Source organism: Mustela nivalis, assembly GCF_964662115.1.
Source record: "Mustela nivalis genome assembly, chromosome: 2".
NCBI classification, from domain to species: Eukaryota; Metazoa; Chordata; class Mammalia; order Carnivora; family Mustelidae; genus Mustela; species Mustela nivalis.
The window spans coordinates 104,191,591-104,213,166 of NC_139021.1; the positions used below are offsets into that span (position 1 = coordinate 104,191,591).

At 39.3% G+C, this 21,576-nt stretch overlaps 1 protein-coding gene and 1 long non-coding RNA gene across 4 annotated transcripts in view; one reads left to right on the forward strand and one right to left on the reverse strand.

The window, feature by feature from the left end:
• Nucleotides 1-21,576, reverse strand: part of RYR2 (ryanodine receptor 2) — a 733,452-nt gene that overhangs the window by 283,637 nt on the left and 428,239 nt on the right. For all 3 annotated transcript variants that reach the window (XM_082721308.1, XM_082721309.1, XM_082721307.1), the window contains exons 23-25: nt 19,778-19,882; nt 16,787-16,890; nt 10,031-10,114 (exon numbers count right to left, since the gene is read on the reverse strand). In XM_082721308.1, coding sequence (XP_082577434.1) covers nt 10,031-10,114; nt 16,787-16,890; nt 19,778-19,882 — 293 coding nt within the window. The remainder of the gene's footprint in view (nt 1-10,030; nt 10,115-16,786; nt 16,891-19,777; nt 19,883-21,576) is intronic.
• Nucleotides 12,805-21,241, forward strand: LOC309859975. The gene is made up of 3 exons (XR_014309066.1): nt 12,805-13,092; nt 17,526-17,608; nt 21,151-21,241. It is a non-coding gene; the product is annotated as an uncharacterized lncRNA (long non-coding RNA).

The following is a 21,576-nucleotide window of genomic DNA, read 5'->3' on the forward strand; positions in this document are numbered from 1 at the left end:
GGTGTAAATTTCCAAACCAAATCAGCCCTTCAAGTACCTTGGAACCAACAGGAAAATCTCAGATGACTGCACACCAGAGATATTAAGGAAGTTTTGCTGGAAGCCCATCTACTAAAAATGCATACGGGGCTGACATTTGCTCAGAAAGAATAGAGAGATAATTCAAAAACCCTTCTCCGGAAACAAATATTGGAGAATTAATTTCAGTATAGAGATTAGAAAGGAAACAGACAAGGGATATATTTTTTCCACTAGTTCACTTCTTTGTTTTTAAGTAAATGTAATATGAGGATGTGCCTGGGAGGCCTCCCTACCCCAGCCCATCCAACTCCTCTTTTATCAATTTCTTTTTACTCCAAGGCCTTCCACTACCCCACAGGCCCTTTGAAACAAAACCACAAGGTATCCAATGCCCCAAGAACGGGTCAACGCAACAGAGAGACCAAAGAAAGCCAAACTTGGTTTTTGGATTTTTAACACGGGCTTTGAAAATTCACTGCAGAGACATTAGTCTTTCAGATAAAAGGCCTTCTGATATTAAAAGCTATGCTTTTGAATATCAAAAAAGCAAGCGCAGATGCCCTGAGACTTGAAGAAAACCAGATAAAGACTCCTTCTCCTACCCAGACAGGTTCCAGAGCCTAGAGGACAGGGGAGCTGGAAGGAAGCCAAAACTCCCTGACACTTAACCAGGTAGAGACCAGGTAGATCCCAGCACCAAGGTGAACTTCTGTCTTGCTTCCCAGAGAACACTGAGCAAAATGGCCAGATCCTAAAATCTCCCACACCAAACCCTTTCCTTGCATGGCACAACTTCAGAGAAACAAGACATTGCAACCAACCCAATCTAGGCTGACAGGTGACATTCCCTACCCCTTCCATCCACACGCTGCAATATCCAAATTGCCAGAAAGAGTATTCTTAGGTTTCTGGCACTCCCTAAAAGGCTTCCTTTAAGCCTATAAAGGAAGCTAAAAGAAGAGCAATGACCTAGAGTACTCACAGAAATGAGAGTAGACCCAAAGACCAGTGGGGAAAACAGGCATCCCATATGATGCCAGCAGCGATGAATGAAGGTAATTGACAAAGACACTCCCTCTGGTCAAACCTGAGTCAGGCTCCTCTGAGCCCTTTTTGAGACTGGGACTCTGACCTTAGGCTCTGCCCTTGTTCTAATTAGTTCCATTTTAGCAAGAACCCTACTGGATCAGTTTAACGAAAATCCACCCTTGATACTGGATCACATTCTTTGCGCTTTCTTGATATCTTATCACCGATATCTTATCAGCAAGAATCCTATCAAATTGGTTGTGCAGAATTTCCCTTCTCCTTGATGTTTCCTAGTAGTAATCTTCTATCCACTGCCCACCCGCACTCCGTGCCAATAAATCCCCACTCATCCTCGTTGGATTCCAAATGGGGTTCAGTTTGATACAGAGGTCTCTCTTCCCCAATTGCCATAGTTCCTGAATAAAATTTGCCTCTAAACTTTTAACTTCTGTCCAGCTCTGGTTTGCTTTGACATTAATTCAGTCATGAGAACAAAATCAAAGGAGATGGACCATGAATCCAATGTCCAATGTCTCCTCCCCAACGTGTAAGTGTACCAAACACAGGTAGCCCCAGTGGTTAAGAGGGAGGTAGACACTGAATTCAAATTCAACAACAAATACTCATTCAATGCTAGAATGTTTTAGGCCCTATTCTATGAACTACTGATATTATCATTAAATAACATGAACAAAGAAATCTATCTTTACAAGAATTATGTTCTGATGCAGAATCAGGCAATAAACATAGTGTAGAACAACAGTATGTTAGAAGATATAAGTGCTGTGGGGAAAAATAAAGGAGAAAAGGGGGGCATGGGGAAATGTACAATTTTAAATAGGAACGAATTTTTTTTTTATTAAATAGGGAATAATTTTAAATGGAGGTGAAGAAAGAATGCTTTGAGAAGATGACATCTAAATCAAAACTGAGAAGTGAAAATAAACACAGAAAGCTTTGATTTTAATGGAGTTTGCACTCAACAAACTAGGACTAAGTTTCTAATCCTAAGCTTCATTGTGGTGCAAGTCCATGGGGCTTAAATACAAAATTAAACCTGATCAGAGAAAATAAAGAACATTACATATTAGCACATTTTTAAATTTGCGGTTTGTGAAATTTACTTATTACATATTAAAGGAGTGTGTAAAGCTGTTTTTTTTTTTTTTCCTTCATGATCACAGTGCTTCATCATTAAAGAAAAAATTTAACTGTATTTGTACCACCATCTTTCACTTAGGTAAATATTTACGTTATCTGAATTTAGTACATGTGCTATGTCTATATAAACAGTATATCTCTATCTCTATATCATGGGCTGACATATTCAGCATCCAAGCCTTTAACTTAAGAAAGTCATTTATATAGACCTATATGCATTGAGAATATCATTCTTGCCTTTTATGTGTCCCCATATGCCTGAGATACCACTCACACCTCCCCTTCCCCATCCTTAGCAGGGACTTCAAAGGATTAGTGGTAAGAAGGTGATGGTGGACAGAAGGAATTTACCACTAAATTTAAAGACCTCTCAGACAATTCTAAATACTACCAGTTCATAATTCAACACTATCTATTATTTCCCAGTGATAAACACAGGCAACCAGTTCCTGATCTACTATGCTCTGTGTTGTGTTAATAACACAGATATGTGCTAAAGAAAGGTTTTACTAAATGGCATTGGTATTCAGACAAGGATTTTTTTCATTTATTTTTTAAAAGATTTTATTTGTTTACTTGAGACAGAGAGAGCACAAGCCAGGAGGAGAGAGAGAGAAGCAGCCTTCCCACTGAGCTGGATCATGACCTGAGCCAAAGGCAGATGCTTAACCCACTGAGCCACCAAGGTGCCCCAGATTTTTTTTTTTTCATTATACCTATAATTCTGTTTTGTTCTTAAATCTCAATTACTCAGGCATATTAGAAATTGGCAATCACCAGCTCTCAGAAGTGAACTTTTTCTATTGCATTCTTCTTTGTCTGTACAAAACCTTAAGGTTTTGTAATGAAGTGTGTATTATACATAAAAAAAAACCCTAATACACAAATAGTCTATTCTCAAATAGGAAATGCAGCATATAATTCAAATGACATTTTGAGTCCATGTTAATCCTTAAATCTGAAATGGGTCTCTTATAGGCAGCACGTAGTTGAACATTTTTTCCATCGAGCCACTCTGAGCCTTTTGATTTTGAATTCAAACCACGTACATTTAGAGTAATTGTTGATATGTAAGAACTTAGTAACTCTGCACTGAGCGGGGAGCCCAACCTGGAGCTTGATCTCACGACCCTGAGATCATAACCTGAGCTGAAATCAAGAGTTGGACACTGAACTGAGCCACCCAGGCACCCAAGTGGCTTTAGTTCTCTTTACTCTTCTACTTTAAATTCCATACTATAGTTGCATGGTTAACACACCATCTGAGTGTAGTGTTAGAGATTTCTAAGTCTGACCGATTTCTCCCCATTACCAGTGCACCATTAGCTTTCACACGCTGCTATATTCCTGGGTTAGTGTCTTTGCATTTCAGCATGAAGAATTCCTTTTAGCATGTCTTGCATGGCAGGTCTGGAGGCATTGAACCCCCCTCAGCTTTTGCCTGGGGAAGCCTTTATTTCCCTTTCATATCTGAAGAATAAGTTTGCCAGATAGAATATTCTTGGCTGGCAATTTTTAATCTTTTAACACACTGAATACATCATTCCACTCTCTCCTGGCCTGTCAGAGTTTCTGTTGAGAAATCTGCTCAAGCCTAATGGGGGTTTCTTTGTTAGGGACTTTCTTCTCTCCCTGGCTTTGAGATTCTTTATGGTTGATTTTTGACAGTTTCATTAAAATGTGTCTTGGAGAAGGTCTTTTTTACACTGACATAACAGGCTATGCCATTAGCTTCATGGACTTGTACATCCAAGTCTTTCCCAGGGTTTGGGAAGTTCTTGGCTATTATTTCATAAAACAGACTCTGCCCCTTCTCCTTTTAGAGCCTGATCATCAGATATTTGCTTTTCTCACAGAATCTGAGGGCTTTTTTAGGCTTTTTTCACTCTTTTTAAACTTAGCTCCTGCTCCTCTTCTAACCATATTAATTCTATATTCATTAACCTCCAAGCCATTTTTCTTCCTCCCCCTGATCTGTTGAGACGGATCTTCTTCTCTAGATTCTTCACCTCACTCACTGAATTCTTCAGGTCCAGTATTTCCATTTGGTTCTTTTTTAGAATCTCAATTGCTTTGGTCAAGAGCTCCTTGTGTTCATTAACTTTACTCCTGATTTCACTGGATTGTCTTTCTGAGTTTTCTTGGAGCTTGTTGAATTTCTTCACAACAGCTATTTTGAATTCATCATATTGTAATATTCTATGCCTTTGAGCTTGGTTGCTGGAAAATTATTTTCTTTTAGTGATGCCCTATTTCCTTGATTTTTCATACTTCTTGTAGCTATATGCATCTTTGCTTTTGCATTTGAAGTAGCCAAGACCCTCTTAATTAGCTCTGTGTCTTCTCAGGTTCTTACAGTTTGCTAGGCAGGTTATTAGAAACTTTTTCTTTTTCTTTTTTTTTTTTTTAAATTTCCAGAGGGGTGAGCTATATCTCAAGTTTGTAGATTCTCCCTGGCCCACCAAATGTGGCCTACGTTCTGAGCATGCTCCCCGTCTCCTGAAGCTTGCCTTTCTGGACATACCCTGGAGCACACACACAGCTGGCAGATTTGGGAAAAATATGCATTTAACACTTGGTGAGTTGGGGGTGCCCATGGACCTGGTAGGGAGACAAGGTAGTTCATGTCACTCCCAAAGGCTTGTGGGTGGACTTTCTGCTAAGCAGATTCAAGACCATTTGAAATTCTTATCTACCTCTTTCCTAAAATCCTCCTGAAGCTCTCATGATTAAGCTTCCACTGTAGTACTCTGGGTGCTGATGGACCAAAATGCATTTCTCTGACTGCATCCTGCCAACTCACTTGTTTTTTTTCTTAAATTCCACATGAGTGAAATCATATGGTATTTGTCTTCCTTTGGCTGACTTATTTCACTTAGGATAATACTCTCCAGTTCTATCTATGCTGTGGCAAATGGCAAGATTGCATTCTTTTTTTTTTTTTTTTTTTTGGCTGAGTAATATTCCATTGCATATACACACTGCATTTTCTTTACCCATTCATCATTTGATGGACACTTGGGTTGTTTCTATAATTTGACTATTGTAGATAATGCTACTATAAACATCAGGGTGCATGTATATTTTGAATTAGCACTTCTGTATTCTTTGGGTAAATACCTAGTAGTGCAATTGCTGGATCATAAAATAGTTCCATTTTTCTAAATTTACTGATTCTAAAATACCTATAGCTTCGTATTATTTTTGTGGGGTATGTAAAACATGACTTATCTTTCTTAATCCAATCTGACAATCTCTGTATCTTACCTGGAAAAATGAATCCATTTGCATTTATTGTGATTACTGATGTACTTGGATTTGTCTGTCGTATTTTTATTTTTAAAATAACTATTCTTTACAAAAACAAAAGAATATGCTTTCAAGCATTATAATAAAGTGAATTCCATTAATCCACCACCTTGTTAAGAATATTATTAAACCACTGTATCTGTGTACTCCTCACATAGATACACACACACACACACACATTATATAAATATGTTTTGCTCGTTTTTTAGTCTTAAAGACAGTTATTATAGTTTATATAGGCATGTGGGGTATATTTTTATCCATCACAACATTATTTTTTAAGGTTCATCTATGTTGTCATTTATGACTATAATTCATTAATTTTATTATGTGACTATATCCAACTTAAGCCATCTTCCTACTAAATAGTATTTCTCCTACTCTTCTCTCTTATTTTTATGCTATTACAGATAATATTTCTAAAACAACAGCTTTCACGTTTGTTGGTGTGGACTTTCTCTACGGCATATCTCTAGGAGTGACTGCTGGGCACCAAGATGTGCAAATGTTTAACTTTATAAAATGTTTAACTTTATGCCAAACTGCTTTTAAAATGATTGTAAACACACTCCAACCTTTAAGACTTGTGTGGATCTACATGGACATCAATCTTTGCTATTACCAAATTTCTTAATTTTTGCCAACAAATGAGATGGTATCTCATGAAAAATTGAGACGTAGGATAGATTTCCAGCAGGTGCGAATAGCTTTCATTTAACAACACCATTGTGTCCATTTCCCCATCTATGTTCAAGTAATGCAGAACTACTAAAAGCAACACAAATAAAAGGCATCAGTAAAAAATTACAAAGGCAGAAGACTTTAATCCATCCCTCGATAAGACTAACTTATTGCAAACTCTATACTCTGTGTATCTATCCATTGATCAATCCTTTGGTTTCTATTTATATCAGATTTAGATATCAGAATGGAGGTGGCTATCATAGGAATAAACATTAACACATTTACCTCAAAAGAATAAGGAAGACTGACATTTTCCAACCAATTTAAACTGATGGCTTTCACAGAGAAACCTGGTTTTAACAATTAGATTTTATGGCAAATGAATTCCATAAACTGAATAAGCTAAATTCTGACCTGGGAGGGGCTTGGTTATTTTTTGGACTATTTTTGGGAACAGTTTTATGTTCACAGCAGAATTGAGATGAAGATACAGTACTATTCTCTGCCTCCACACACAGAGCTTTCCCCATTATCAACATTCTTCAAACAAAGTGGTACAATTGTTACAATTCATGAACCTACACTGTGACATCATTACCATCCAAAGACCCTGGCTTACATCAGGCGTTGTACATTTAATGGGCTTAGATAAATGTATAATGATACTATCTAGTCATTATAGTGTCATACACAATGTTTTCTTTGTCCTAAAAATCCTCTGTGCTCTGACCATCCGTCTCTTTCACCTTCTCAACCCCTGGCAACCACTGATACTTTCAACGACTCTATAGTGTTGCCTCTTTCAGAATGTCATATAGATGGAATCCTACAGTATGTTTTCATACATTTCAGACTGACTACTTTGCCCCCAAATTTTGACAAGATACACACATGCAGCACATGATATAATAGTTTCTTAAATATATCATGCTATCAAAGGTAATCTGAAATTAATAGTTCTATCTTCTTATCCTTACATACATCAGGTTAAGTAAGGTATCTTCTAAGGAAATGAGTAACAGATATAACTACCAGCTTTTGTTGTTATTTTTCATTTTATATTTTAATATATTTTTTAAGATTTTATTTATTTATTTGACAGAGAGAGATGACAAGTAGGCAGAAAGGCAGGCAGAGAGAGAGGAGGAAGCAGGCTCCCTGCTGAGCAAAGAGCCTGATGCGGGGCTCGATCCCAGGACTCTGAGATCATGACCTGAGCCAAAGGCAGCAGCTTAACCCACTGAGCCACCCAGGTGCCCCAATTATTTTTTATTTTAATAATGCCTTTATGATATAATTACCAAAAAACTGAGATAATAAGTGATTTTATTGTTTTTTAAGATTTATTTATTTGACAGAGACAGAGAGAGAGAGAAAGAGAGAGTGAGCACAAACAGGGAGAGCGGCAGGCAGAGGGAGAAGCAGTCTTCCCACTGAGCAGGGAGCCTGATGCGGGGCTCGATCCCAGGACCTCGGTATCGTGACCTGAGCCGAAGGCAGGCGCTTCACTGATTTGAGCCACCAGGCATCACAGTAAGTGACTTTAATAAAAAGCTAAAAAATTCTTTCCCAAGTAAGGAAGTTTCTAAAAAACTGAACAAGGGGGCGCCTGGGTGGCTCAATGGGTTAAAGCCTCTACATTCGGCTCGGGTCATGATCCCAGAGTCCTGGGATGGAGCCCCACGTTGGGCTCTCTGCTCAGCGGGGAGTCTGCTTCCCCCTCCCCACGCCTGCCTCTCTGCCTGCTTGTGAGCTCTGTCAAGTAAATAAATAAAAAATCTTAAAAAAAAAAAAACTGAACAAGGAAGGATATGACTGAGTCATCAAGTGATAGGTCATCAAACACGATTTCTGAGGATGGGCCACTATGAAGTTTCAGTTCACTGAACTGAACAACTTTTTTTCTGTCTTTCATTCTTTCAACAGATTTTTTTTTCCTTTAAACTGAATGATTTTTTAAAAAAAATTATTTATTTATATAAACAAAAATGCAAATGACCCAGAACTTGTCTCTTTTTATCACTAAATGTTTATACATGGGTATACGACATAAATGGAAAAAAGAATAGCTGAATCCATTTCATTATGCACTATTTTCCATAAAATCTTATTTTTACATTTTTTAATCAAAAAACCAAATTAATTGTAATACCTCAGAAGAAAAATGTCAATGTTTACTGACTCTGATCACAGAAAACAAAGCAAAACAAAAAACCAATTTAGATTTAGTTATAAAGAAGTATGACAGAGTAATCAACAAAACATACTTTAATAGGGTAACATTGTGTGAAGGAAATGGATTGGAAATACAAATCAAAGAGAAAAACAAAATGATGGAGAAAGCATATTATCAACGTTTATATGTAGTTTTAAATAGATGATAGTACATATCTCATCACTGTGGATCTGCTTTTATTTCTGACACTGGAGATTGACATTGAAGTGTCATTTCAAAATGTAAATATGTGAAAATGCCATAAAACAGCATCCAATGGATGTGCTTAAACTTCTGAGGAAAACTTTTAGAACCTAAAAATGTGTTAGGTAATAACATACATTTAATAACATAATAATAATAATAATAATAAATAAACATAATAATAATAATAATAACAGACTTTTTTTAACGGAATTCATGAGTAACAGTATTTGCTGAACTAGAGAACTTGCCTGAATTAGCATCTGCAGGGCAAGCTCATGATTCCTATTTTGATTTTGTTTACCAGGGGTAACTTGAGGCCAGGGTGACCAACGGAGAGTATGGGGTGGCTCTTTTGCTTTATGCTGATGATACAACTTAACACATGGCCAGACCTGTTATCTATAAGGCATAGGCCTCGGAAATTAAAACAAAACAAAAATAATAACACGAAACAGCCATCATTCATTGAGCACTTACTCATTTAATACCCAAATGACATATCACCTGTTAGCCGCTAAGAAACCTGAAGTTTTGAGAAGTTCAACAGGATCACAGACAGAGGCTATAGCCCAGCAGGCAAAATCACCCCTATAGCATTCATGACCTTAGTTTACGCAACTTAAAATGGGGATGATAATACCAACTTTATAACTCCTCCTAAAATTTGCTTTTTGGCAAAAAACAAATGAAATTAGGGGCGCCTGGGTGGTGCAGTGGGTTAAGTATCTGACTCAGTTTCAGCTCAGGTCGTGATCTCAGGGCTGTGAGATCAAGCTCCACGTCAGGCTCTGTGATGGGCATGGCGCCTACTTAAAGTTCTCTCTTTCCCTCTCCTTTGTCCCTCACCCCCAACTGCATTCTCTCTCTCTCTCTCTCAAATAAATAGATCTTTTTTTTTTTTTTAAGATTTTATTTATTTATTTTGACAGAGATCACAAGGAGGCATAGAGGCAGGCAGAGAGAGAGAGGAGGAAGCAGGCTCCCCGCCAAGCAGAGAGCCCGATGTGGGACTCGATCCCAGGACCCTGAGATCATGACCTGAGCCGAAGGCAGTGGCTTAACCCACTGAGCCACCCAGGCGCCCCTCAAATAAATAGATCTTTAAAAAATCAAATTAAATTATAAAAACATCTTTTGGTGTAAAGTGGAAAACCAGACATAAGCAGTTAGGGATATGGGCACCAAAGTGTTCGTGCATACTTACATGCAAGGAAAGTAACAACTTTTTATAACATACTCCCAAGATTTTCTGAGTTTCGTTTCCTCTCTGGGCAAGTCATATACGTATCCATCAAGAGTTCTTTGGGTGCAAATAGACTGGAAAATCCATTTGCACCCAAGTAATTGAATATATGATTGAATCAATGCAGAGACTAGTTAATATTGCTTAGACATTCAACTTACTTCTTAGGCAGCTTCATTTTTTTCACCTTTTCTTCAGCATGTTCGTCTGATATACCCACATGACATCCTAACGCCAGCAAAGTCCTGGAAAACAAAACCAGAAATAAGCTGCAAGAACTCGTTCTCCATCTCCAGAAAAACCCAACATAATGGCGGATGGGAATCAACGGCAACATTCCACCTTGGAAGGAGAGCAGAAAATGCCTTTAAAGCAAAGGAAAAACATTTATTTCTAAATCATTTACTTTTGAGTAATGTGTAAATCGTGTGATATTTCAATTACTACCAAAAGCAATATATTGAATAGTAAGTCTTTCTCCAATCCCCTCCATGCAGTCCCATTTCTTTTCCTAAAGCCACTGACTGTTACTGATTCTTGAATGTCCTGCTACAGTCTGTGCAAATACTAACAGACTGGTTTGTGTGTGTGTGTGCACACAGGAAAGCGTATTGTTTCTTTTCCGCCCTTTTACGTGACGGGTACATACAAAAGACAGCTCTCTGCAATCTTCTATCTTGACCTTACACCGTAACTCTGATATACTGTTCTTTCACATAAAGCCGGTTTATTTTTCAACAGCTCTGAAGTACTCCATTAGTTGGGTGTGTCATGTTTTCACCCAGCTATTTGTTCAGAGTCTTTCGTTATTACAAACAAGGCTACAATAAATAACCTCATACATTTAATACATCTACTGTGCCCTTCATCTATAGGTTAAAAATTCCTAGACATGGAATTACTGGCTTACATTTTAAAGATTCCCAAGTATTCCCAAATGTCTATAGAGTTGGTAATAATTTACATTCCTACCAGACGTGTATGACATTGCCTCCTCCCCAGACAGTTCTCTGCTTAAACTTTGTCAACTGGTATGTTAAAAAGGTATCTCCTTAAAAAAAAAAAAAAAAAGGTATCTCCTTAAGGGTTGCCTAAGTGGCTCCGTCAGTTAGGTGTCTGCCTTCAGGTCAGGTCCTGATCCCAGAGTTCTGGGATCCAGTCCTGCACCGGGCTCCTTGCTCACCTAGAAGCCTGCTTCTCCCTCTGCCTGCCACTCCCCCTGCTTGTGCTCGCTTTTACTCTCTCTTTCTCTAACAAATAAAACCTTAAAAAAAAAAAAGGGAGAAAAAGGTATCTCATTATCATTTTAATTTGTATTTTTTTAAGATTTTGTTTTTACATAATCTCTACATGCAACATGGAGCTTGAATTTATAATCCCAAGATTAAGAGTTGCACACTCCGCTGACTGAGCCAGCCAGGAACCCTGATATTTTTCTTAAAATAAGAGTATTTGAGCACCTTTATCATATGCTTGATATCTGTACTTATTTTTTGTCTGTGAAAATATTCTTTGCTCAACTTCCCTTTAGTTATAGGGTTTTAATTGCATTTTAGAAGCTCTTCCTGTGTCTGGGATATGAGTTGCAAATGTTTTTCTCTAGTTTGTCTTTTTATTTTCTTTGTATTGTTATTTCTAAGCAGAATTTCAAATCTGTTTTTATATAACTGAAAATTTTCCACCTTTTCTTATGGCTTTTGGGTTTTATATGGCATTCAGAAATTCCCCATTTGTAAAACCATTTAAAGGAAAATATCCATGCTTTCCTGTGTGGGGGTGATGGTGAGGGGATTCTATTAGCTTAAGGTATAGCTTAACTTTATTTTTTTTTCCCAGATGGGTATCTACTTCTCCATAAAATATTTACTAAATAATTCATCTTTTACCCCTGGTTTGAAAAGCAACCTTTATTAGATACAAATTCCCCAGATATTGCTAATCCTGTAGGGGACTTTGTAGTCTAGAAAAAAATTTCATTTTCAAATGACACATCAGGCAACACAACAGTTGCCAGCAACTGTTCACTCTTTTTTTTTAAGATACTCTGTATTTTTTTTTCTTCCCCTGAATGAATTCCATTGATTTTCCCAAGAAAGATCCTTACAATTCACTTGTAGAACTCATCCTTTAGAGTCCTCTAGGTTTATATGGAACAACATGATTCACTATCCACAGCAATAATGGTTTCTCCTAACCCAGCAAAATAAGATACAATGGCTTATCCTTCTGGATTACAGAATTTCTAGGGCCTAGTCACAGTAGGCATGTGGCAAGTATCTACAATTCACTCACACTTTCCTCCACAACATCTGAAAAATGAAAATCTAGAGACAGAAAGACAGCTGGTATAGGTAAATGGAGCTGTGTGTATTACACACACACACACACACACACACACACACACACACACTTATCACAATTAATTTTAGGTAAAATCTTTTTTTAAAAAAGGCAGGTATAGGATGGGGAGTTTAAAAAAATAAAATCACGGGGATGCCTGGGTGGCTCAGTTGGTTGGGCAGCTGCCTTCGGCTCAGGTCATGATCCCAACGTCCTGGGATCGAGTCCCACATCGGGCTCCTTGCTCGGCGGGGAGCCTGCTTCTCCCTCTGCCTCTGCCTGCCATTCTGTCTGCCTGTGCTCGCTCTCTCTCCCTCTCTCTCTGATAAATAAATAAAATCTTAAAAAAAAAATAAAAATAAAAAATAAAATCATGTAGAAAAATCATGTAAGAAAATCATTACCTTCGTGTAGCTTAGTCTAGTAAGAAAGGCAAAGAGTAAATAACCCCAGAGAATAATATTACAAATGGTAGCGAGAGCGATTAAAAAAAAATGTTACAAGGTGTCAGAAGAGAAGAGGAGAGGGGGTGGGGAAGGTCTCATCCAGGAAGTACACTCAAGCAGAAACAGGAAGTAAAAGTAGGAAGGGGCCCATCTAAGCATCAGATAAAGAATTTTCAGGCTAAAGGAACAGCACAGATGAGGCGGTAAAAAATCTGAGTCCCTGGAGGGAAGAGACCACGGGGGCTGGACCACAGTGAACAAGAACAGGAGTTGGGCAGATGCGCTGAGAAGTGGCCAGCGTAGACCCCCAGGACTGGCGCAGACTCCTGCAATGAGTGCAACGGGAAGGCCGTGAACGGTCCCAAGCACCGTGTGCGTGAGTGTGCCCAGGTACAGGCGCATGAACTCTGACTGTGCACAGAATGAACTGGAAGAAAGTAAGTGGGGGGAGCCGTGAGGAGATTCTCAGGGCAGTCAAGGGGACTTGCGGTGGTGGCTCAGACCAAGAGGAGCGCTGTGGAAAGGGGGGGAGGGGACAGACTGGAGATGCGCTGGGGAGGATCTGGTGATGGGCTGTGCCCACTGACTGGCTGGATGCAGGGATCAAACATAAGGAAGAGTCCAGGATAAGCCCCAGGTGTCTGGCCTGTGCAGCAGATGAACAGAGATGCCATTCACAGGGGACGTAACGCTGTGGGTCAAGCTGCCTCCGATCTAGGGAAAATACCGCTGAGGAATGGGATACACACAGAACAGGTGTCTGGGGGTAACGATGCACATTTAGGAAGCTGTCAGCAACTGTGTGGGTTTGGGTGGGTGATGGGTGTGATAAGAAGTTATGGGTGTGGATAAGAATGCCTAGAGACCGTGCAACAGAGAGAGGAGTGAGCCCAGGGCTCAATGTCAAGAATCACAACAGAGATCGGGAAAACTGCTGCTAGCATGAGACTGAAAAAAAAAAAAAACAAACAAACAAACAACAAACAAAAAGAAAGTACAAAGTTAGGAGGAAAACCTGCTCTTTTAGAAAAAATCATGTCTCTTCCTTAACTACTTTTCTCTCTTTCCTATGCTCTCCTTGGTGTCCCTGTGTCCCTATGCTTCTCATACCTCCCTACATATGTATACAAACACATCGCATTTCCTACAAACAATTTTAGGGAAAAAACTGCTTGATCAAGGATGCCTGGGTGGCTCAGTCAATTAAGCATCCGCCATTCACTTAGGTCATGATCCCAGAGTTCTGGGATCAAGAGTCCTTCATCAGGGTCCTTGCTCAGTGGGGACTCTACTTCTCCTTCTGACTGCAGCTCCCCCTGCTCATTCTCTCTGACAAATAAATAAATAAAATCTAAAAAAACAAAACCAAAAAAAACAACCTACTGACCAGAAGAAAAATATTGTTCTAGTCTTGCTCTATTTTTGCTAACTTACAAAGAAAGATTCTATGAAAATATAAGATGTTGATTAAAAAATCACTGTATCATTCATTCCCTAAACATGAGTCAATTATTCCAAAATTAAGATCTGAAATTCAGGAACTACTGTTAAGTAGAACAGAACTTAAACCTTTAGTGGCACAGCCTAAATTGGGCACAGGGCTAACAGGTCTGCTGGAAGTACTAGGTTGTCCCGAGAGAGGGAGCCGGAAGTCTGCAGGACTCTGTAGCACACAGATAACTGGCCAGTCTAAATCACAGACAGAGCATCTAACATTCACATCCACGTGAAACCACCCTTCAGCCCAAAATAAGGGATATTCTGTAGTAATCTTCTGCTTATTTGTTACTTCGGCACTCTTCAGAATTCAAAGGAATAAAGTTTTGATCCTTCCCATGATACCTTTGTGAAGTGTATCAGACATATGGTGCTCCAAGCTTGATCACTATTATAGGATTTAGTCCCTACCACAATTCCTTTCCATTCCATTCCATTCCACTATGACCCCATTTCACTGATGGAAGAAAAAGCTAAGATTCCCTTTGGAGCAGCAATCCTTGACTCCGTACCATCTAACACCAAAGCCTGCGTTCTCACCTACTCTGCTCTGGGAGCTATCAACTAAACGCGGCTCTAATGGGAACACAGAAAGAAACCACCAACTACTGAGATTGGGCTAAGTGTGAATTTTGGAGAAGTAGGGGTTCCTCTTGTTCTAATTTTAAAGAAATACTTTAAATCAGCTCATTGTAAAGTATTGAGGATTAGGTCAGGGACAAGGTCATTAGCATTCATGATCGGCAACAGCACCTCAGTACATGCACTGTGATGATTAATCAAATCAGCCACCAGACCCTTTTTAGGAATGAGGTCAGATTACAGGCAGTCAGACTCCACACACTATGCAAATAAGGACGTTTCTCCACTTCCCTGCTTCTTGGGATTTGTCCTTTGCAATAGCTGGCTTAGTTGTCAATCACTAAAATTACAGGGAATGTACTACAAATTTAACTGAATTATCTTAGACCTTGACCTTTCAATAAAACATTTTGTTGTAAAAGATAAGCAAATGGTGAGCTGCTGTGAATCACTTACTGAAATGTACAAGCCACTAACCAAGAATACAAAGGAAGTCAGGGGACCCTAAACACGGGGTTCACAGGTCAGAGTCACGCATCGTGCATTCTTCATCGCAGGCAAGCTCTGTCCATTTTTATCTCTGGGAGATTCTCAACTTACTTGATTAATATATATTTCCCTGCCCTTTCAAATTACTAGTAGAAACTAAACTCACTCAATGCCCAGTATGTTAACATCCATAAAGATTATTAGAACCACATCTTTGAAGAAAGACACCTAAACCCAAAACCCAGAGTTTGAAACAGTGGTGAAGTTTTATGTTCTGAATCCTTGGTAAAATTACTTTGAGGGGAACAACTTACTCTTAACAAAACTGAAACAAACAAAAATAGACACAAGGATATAAGCCTAATATAAATATGCATTAGAGTAAGTGACCTATTTGAATAAATCTAGTTCTAGAGGCCACCAAGGACAGAAAAGGAATTAAGAAAAGGTATGGTCTTCTCAAAAATATTTTCTGGACTTTTTTCTTTTCTTTTGAGAGAGAGAGAGAGAAAGAGAGGAGGGGCGTAGGGAAAGGGAGAGAATCTTACGCAGGCTCCATGCCCAGCACGGAGCCAGACACAAGCTTCGATCTCATGACGCTGAGATCACAACCTGAGCCAAAAATCAAGATCAGATGATTAACTGACTGAGCCACCCAGATGCCCCTTTTCTAAACTGTTTGTATTAAAATTCTTTTCCTTCATTTTACTCCACCTCATTCTTTCATTTGCAATGATAAGCGGCAAATTCCCTGAATGCAACTGGCAGGGTCACTGCAAAGTGAATCTGCCTTTAAAGACAATAGGTGAATTGTCTAAGGTTGCTTTTCTCAAAGTGTGTTTCTCAGGGAAATGGTCCCGAGGCACTCTCTGACAAAAAAAGATGGTATGGTTAAATAAGTCAGGGAAATAACAAACACAGATCCCATATCATATGAAAGATTCACAGCACTGAAAAATCCATCAGCAAAATAAACAATTATCTTAACTCAGCATCTTTAAAATATATTAGAGCAGTGTTTCTCAAACTATCTGTGATAAAAGGCCAATTTCTTTTTCATTTCTAGCCTATTGTAGCCGGATTCTCTGATAAAACACAAATAAAACTTGTTAGAGAAAATTAAAATTTTTAAATGAAGACATATAAAATATAAGCCTGCATTTTATAAATAACACATATAATTGTTCCTTTAAATTGGCATAAAAGATTCTCAACACTTCCTATTAGTATCTTTACTTATGTTGTCACAAATCAAAAATAGTTTGTGACAGACCTGGTCCTTGGCCCACACTGTAAACAGCAATGTATCTGATCAGAAAATCCTTGTGTTCTGTAATGCCCAAAATATCCATAGAAGGCTCTTCACTAAACACTTTATAAAGCATAAAGACACAAAATAGCAGGGTCAAAAGTCTAATTCCAAACAAATGCTGATCCAATCCCCCTGGGCATTATGAAAAGTTCTGAGTTAATTAACTTAATTCGAACTGAATTAACCTGTATTGATACCTTGTTTGTCTCAGGACAGGCAGATCAGAAAAGAGGAAAAGGTAAGTAACTCACTTCAGGGTCTCCAGCGACATCTGCAAGTTGTAATTGCGTTCCTGCTCAGGCAGCTTGGAGAACTCCACCAGACAGGGGTGCTGTCTCTTATTGTCATCTCTAACCTGAAATGGGACAGAAAATCCTCATGATAATCATCTCCAATCCAGACACCAGCCGTGGCAATCCAACTGCATGGCAGGAAAATGAAGGGGAAAAGCAAGAAGGAAGGCTCAGCTCAGCTCATCATCCCAGCAAAGCTGTCCCCCTAAGCCCCCAGGCACGCTAAGGTTTATGATCAGTGGTAAAACCTGGCCTAACCTCGGGCCCCTGTTCTGTTCGGTGTAGTTCCTGGCCCCCAGGGCCCAAGCCGGCTCTACCCTGACACCCACATGCTCCCCACCTCAGCCTCCTCCAACATTTGCTTGAATCTTACTTTCTCAATCAGGGTCATCCTGTTCTCCTTCCCAGTATGACCATCTGCCCACTCACTCTACACTTTCATTTTCTTCCGTAACAAACTCCACCTGCTGGCAGAACCAGACACGCACTTGCTGGTTTGCGGTCTACCTCCTAGCACTAGAATGTAAGACCAAAGAAAGAGAAATTCTGTTCTTTTTTCTTCTTTGATGTACTCCCATCACCCAGAACATGCCTGGCACATGGTAGGCACCCAACAAATGTTTCATACATTGAAATGAAGTCTGTGTAAGAAAGGTGTAGTTCTTAGTTTTAATGTGTAGTAATTTTATGTGTTTAGAGCCAGACTAAAGACATCAATTGACAAGATGAATGACTGATCTAAAGTCTTCACAGTGATTCCAGCGGATCATCTCACCCACTGTGAGTAACCTACAGATACCGCAAATCATACCTTCACCTTAACGATATCAGTTAGCCTATGGGCACTTTTCATATTTATTCTTGCAAGTGTCTATCAGCCAAAATTCAAGATTTTAGGAATGAATTAATGAGAAAGATGTCTTAGATCCTTGCACTTGTAAATAGATTATCTTCTCAGAAACCTAGATGCCACAGGCATCACTATGCTATAGCCCCAAGATGACAGCTGGTGAACAAAAATTACTCCATGTGGGGCGCCTAGGTGGTTCAGTGGGTTAAAGCATCTGCCTTCGGCTCAGGTCATGATCCCAGGGTCCTGGGATCGAGCCCCACATCGGGCTCTCTGCTCCACAGGGAGCCTGCTTCCTCCCCTCTCTCTCTCTGCCTGCCTCTCTGCCTACTTGTGATCTCTGTCAAATAAATAAAAACTTAAAAAAAAATTACTCTATGCTAATAACTATCAGGTTCTAGAAATCCCACCTAGACAGGACACAACCTAAGCAAGAACTTTTTCTAACTCTTCAGGCATCACAAAGTTAAAAATAACATATTTTTTCTTCCTGGTGATCTTTACAAATGAACAGGACTTACACAAAATCGTATTACTTGATTAAACGTGTAGGTCCAGAAATGAAATCTATGTTTAGAAAATTTCACTCTGAATTCTAAACATCAAAGTAGAAATGAAGGTGTCCAAGCCCTGAAATAATCTGCTCCCCATTTATGTCATGTTCACTTCGCCTCTATTCTGTATACGGGAGAATCACAGACACCAATGTCCTCTCAGGTGTCCAAGCTAAAACCAGAAATTTGCCCAGACTTCCCTCCCTCTCTTGCCCATACCCCGAACGTGAACTCTAAAACATGTCTCACAACCAGATCTCTCCTCCCCCTGCACACAACAGTGAAACTCGCCACCTCCCACCTCGGCCACCCATAAGAGCATTGGCAAGTCTTACAGTGAAAACAGTCCTAGAGAGAAAGCGAGAAAATCTGGACCCCAGTCTGAGCTCCTCAAGAGCACTGCGACCACTCTCAAGGCCCAACACTCAGGGAAGCCATCGCCAGCAAAATTGAAAGAATAGCCCTGTGTGCTGTTAAAAAAATTTAACCCAATGACCTGTGAGAGTTTATGTGAAAATGGGAAGTTCTAAACAGATATATAAAAGTGAGGGAGTGGTGTGGGGTATCATATGGTAGTCACCACCAAAATATTCTTTATTCAAAGCTCAATGCAATGAGCTATGACAAGGTGAAACACTCCTTTCTATAGTCAGTCAAATGTATACGGCAGCGTTATAATCTTGGGATACTTAGACTAATAATATAAAAATATAAGTGTTGCCACAGCCCTGCCAAAAATAAGGTATATGATACACTGGTAACACAGAAAACTGTTAAAAATAAATTTTATTTGCAAACCATAAAGATCTTCATTTTCTTAAAATATTTAATTTACTTGAGAGAGAGAACAAGAACAAGCATGGGGGGAGGGGCAGAGAGAGAAGGAAAGAGAGAATCGCAAGCAGACTCCCTGCTGAACATGGAGCCCTACATGGGGTTCGATACCACAACCCTGAGATCATGACCTGAGCCAAAATCAAGAGTCAGATGCTTACCCAACTGAGCCACCCAGGCGCCCACTATGATCTTTAAATAATAATTTGGAAATACATTCAATCATTATATCTCATCCTGTCTTCCACCTATGAAACCAACTGTGGCCCTCTGCCCACAGGCGTGGTACTGACTGCTATACACAGTTTAAGACTAAAAGAAGCAAAGCACTAGATAAAGGAAAAGGAAAATGACTAATTTCTTTCCATTTTCAACTTTTACTTTCACTTTCAATTAAAATTTTTTTTTCCCCCCTCAGTGGCTTAGAAATCAATCCCTATTGTCTGTATATGTTAACCTTGATTTAAAAATATAACTTTCGGCCTCAAGAATGATGACTTTTCAATTGTCTAGGCAACGAGGCCATTCTTCAGTGAACACACCAATAATGTCATTCTTTCTTGTAAAGAAAAACTGAACAAAAACTAATGTGTAGGGGGGAAAAATCAATCTAATCGATTCATGTGACCACGTAGCAGGATGAGTGAGAAAAAGTTATGTTTTTAGAAAGATGTATTAACAAATCAGAAAATAAATTTCAAAATTACATACCGGACCATACTGCCAGCCAAGTTCAATTTTATTCATAACCCAGAGTTCATGGATATTCTCTGCCAGTTTTTCTCTTATTCTCTCTAGGTGAGGAGGCAACACGATCTAAAATAATAAAGAAAACACACATCAGAAGCAAATGCAAGAAAACCATGCTAATTGTCCTCACTGTGAACTGAAACAAGTAAAACCACTGTAAACCAAGAAGATGTTAATAATATAACTAGATTCTAACCCTTCTAACATAGTTATAAAAATATAACAAGGTATATCTGAAAATTGTTTAGGTAATTTGAGGATGTTTTGGTGGGACAGCTTAGGTTTCCAAGTGAATTTATGAACAAAAGTGGGGAAGAAGGAAGACAGGGGTATGGGTGGGGACAAGTCACCATTAAGAACAATGGCTTCATGGATGTGGGATGTAAGCATCAGTGCGGGCATCACTTAAAAAGAGACATCACCCCCAGGTTCTTCAGCTAAACTGGCCATTAAACATAAGCCAGAATGAAGGCAATTCAGTGACCAAAGGATAATCCACTGGCTCTCCGAGCCTATAAATATTTGCAGTGATTTATGTTTTTCCCTGAATCTGCTCTGTTCCTTCTAGTGGTTTCCAAGAATAAGCTTCTAAGGAAAACAATCTTTACGTGTTCTCATTCAAAGACGTTTAATGACCTCTTCGTAAAGAACACAATTGGTTCTCAGGGTCAGGGGTTGGTTGTTGCTGTTTGGCAATGCACTTAGGTATCACCCCACAGCCAGTCCCTCCACAGACAGCAGGCGACTGCCTACAACATTCACTGATGAGACAGTTTCCTGAGGGAGCATGCTATCACTGCTCCTTTCCCCACAACGCTGGAGACAATCTGTGTCGTGAGAAATCCTCCGTGTGCTCCCACTGCATAATCCAATTGGCCCTTCCAGTCCATTTCTAGCCTCCTGATCGTGTTTACTACTGAAATTTGGTAGCATCCCACATATCCTGCCATCTTGCGGCAAGGAACAACAAGCTGAATTTTAGCCATGGAAAAAGCTTGCTTCTTTCACTCAATAACATAAAAGGCCAGCATGATGAGGCAGAAAACAGGATTCAGGAGCTAAATAAGTATTTGCTCAACAATCAAACCTTCTGAGTTAGCCTGGTGTTAACTCTACATTAGACTTTGGAGGCAATCTCTTGGATTTTCAAAAACTTTGCATAACTGACTTTACTAAAGGTACATCAGCATCAAGACAAAGCAATTATTTATTTAATTCACCGTCATTGTCAGATGCATTCACATCTATGAGACAGAAAAGAATACGGACTCACACTTCTCAGTTGCCTGTTTGCAAAGTATTGTGCTAATCTGTTATGTACGAACTCTGTCCAGCATACTCTTGGCAACCCAACTGACAAGGAGAGGGACTTCCTCAAGGTCCCCAAGTAAGCAACTGACCCCAGGAGCTCCAACTCCAGAGCCCAGGATCTCAACCTCTACTTAAGATAAAGGTCAGTTAACATGCTTCAAAGTTACAATGTATCTGGATGGCTGAAGAAATAAACTTCATGCCCACCATATACAAAAAGTGTACCCTCGAAAAAGCATGCATTACCCCCAGTTGTGACCCACATTAGTGCATCGTGAAATCCATGTAATGGCTTGAGATCACTCTTTAAAACTACAGAATAGAATCTGAATACCAAATAGGTGAGTGGATCTGTTAAAGGTAAGCATTACTTTAGAAGACTTTCTTTGATTCTGCATATAAACTGTGGGATGTGTTAGCAAATGTGTTCCTGTGGGCTGCGGTTAAGA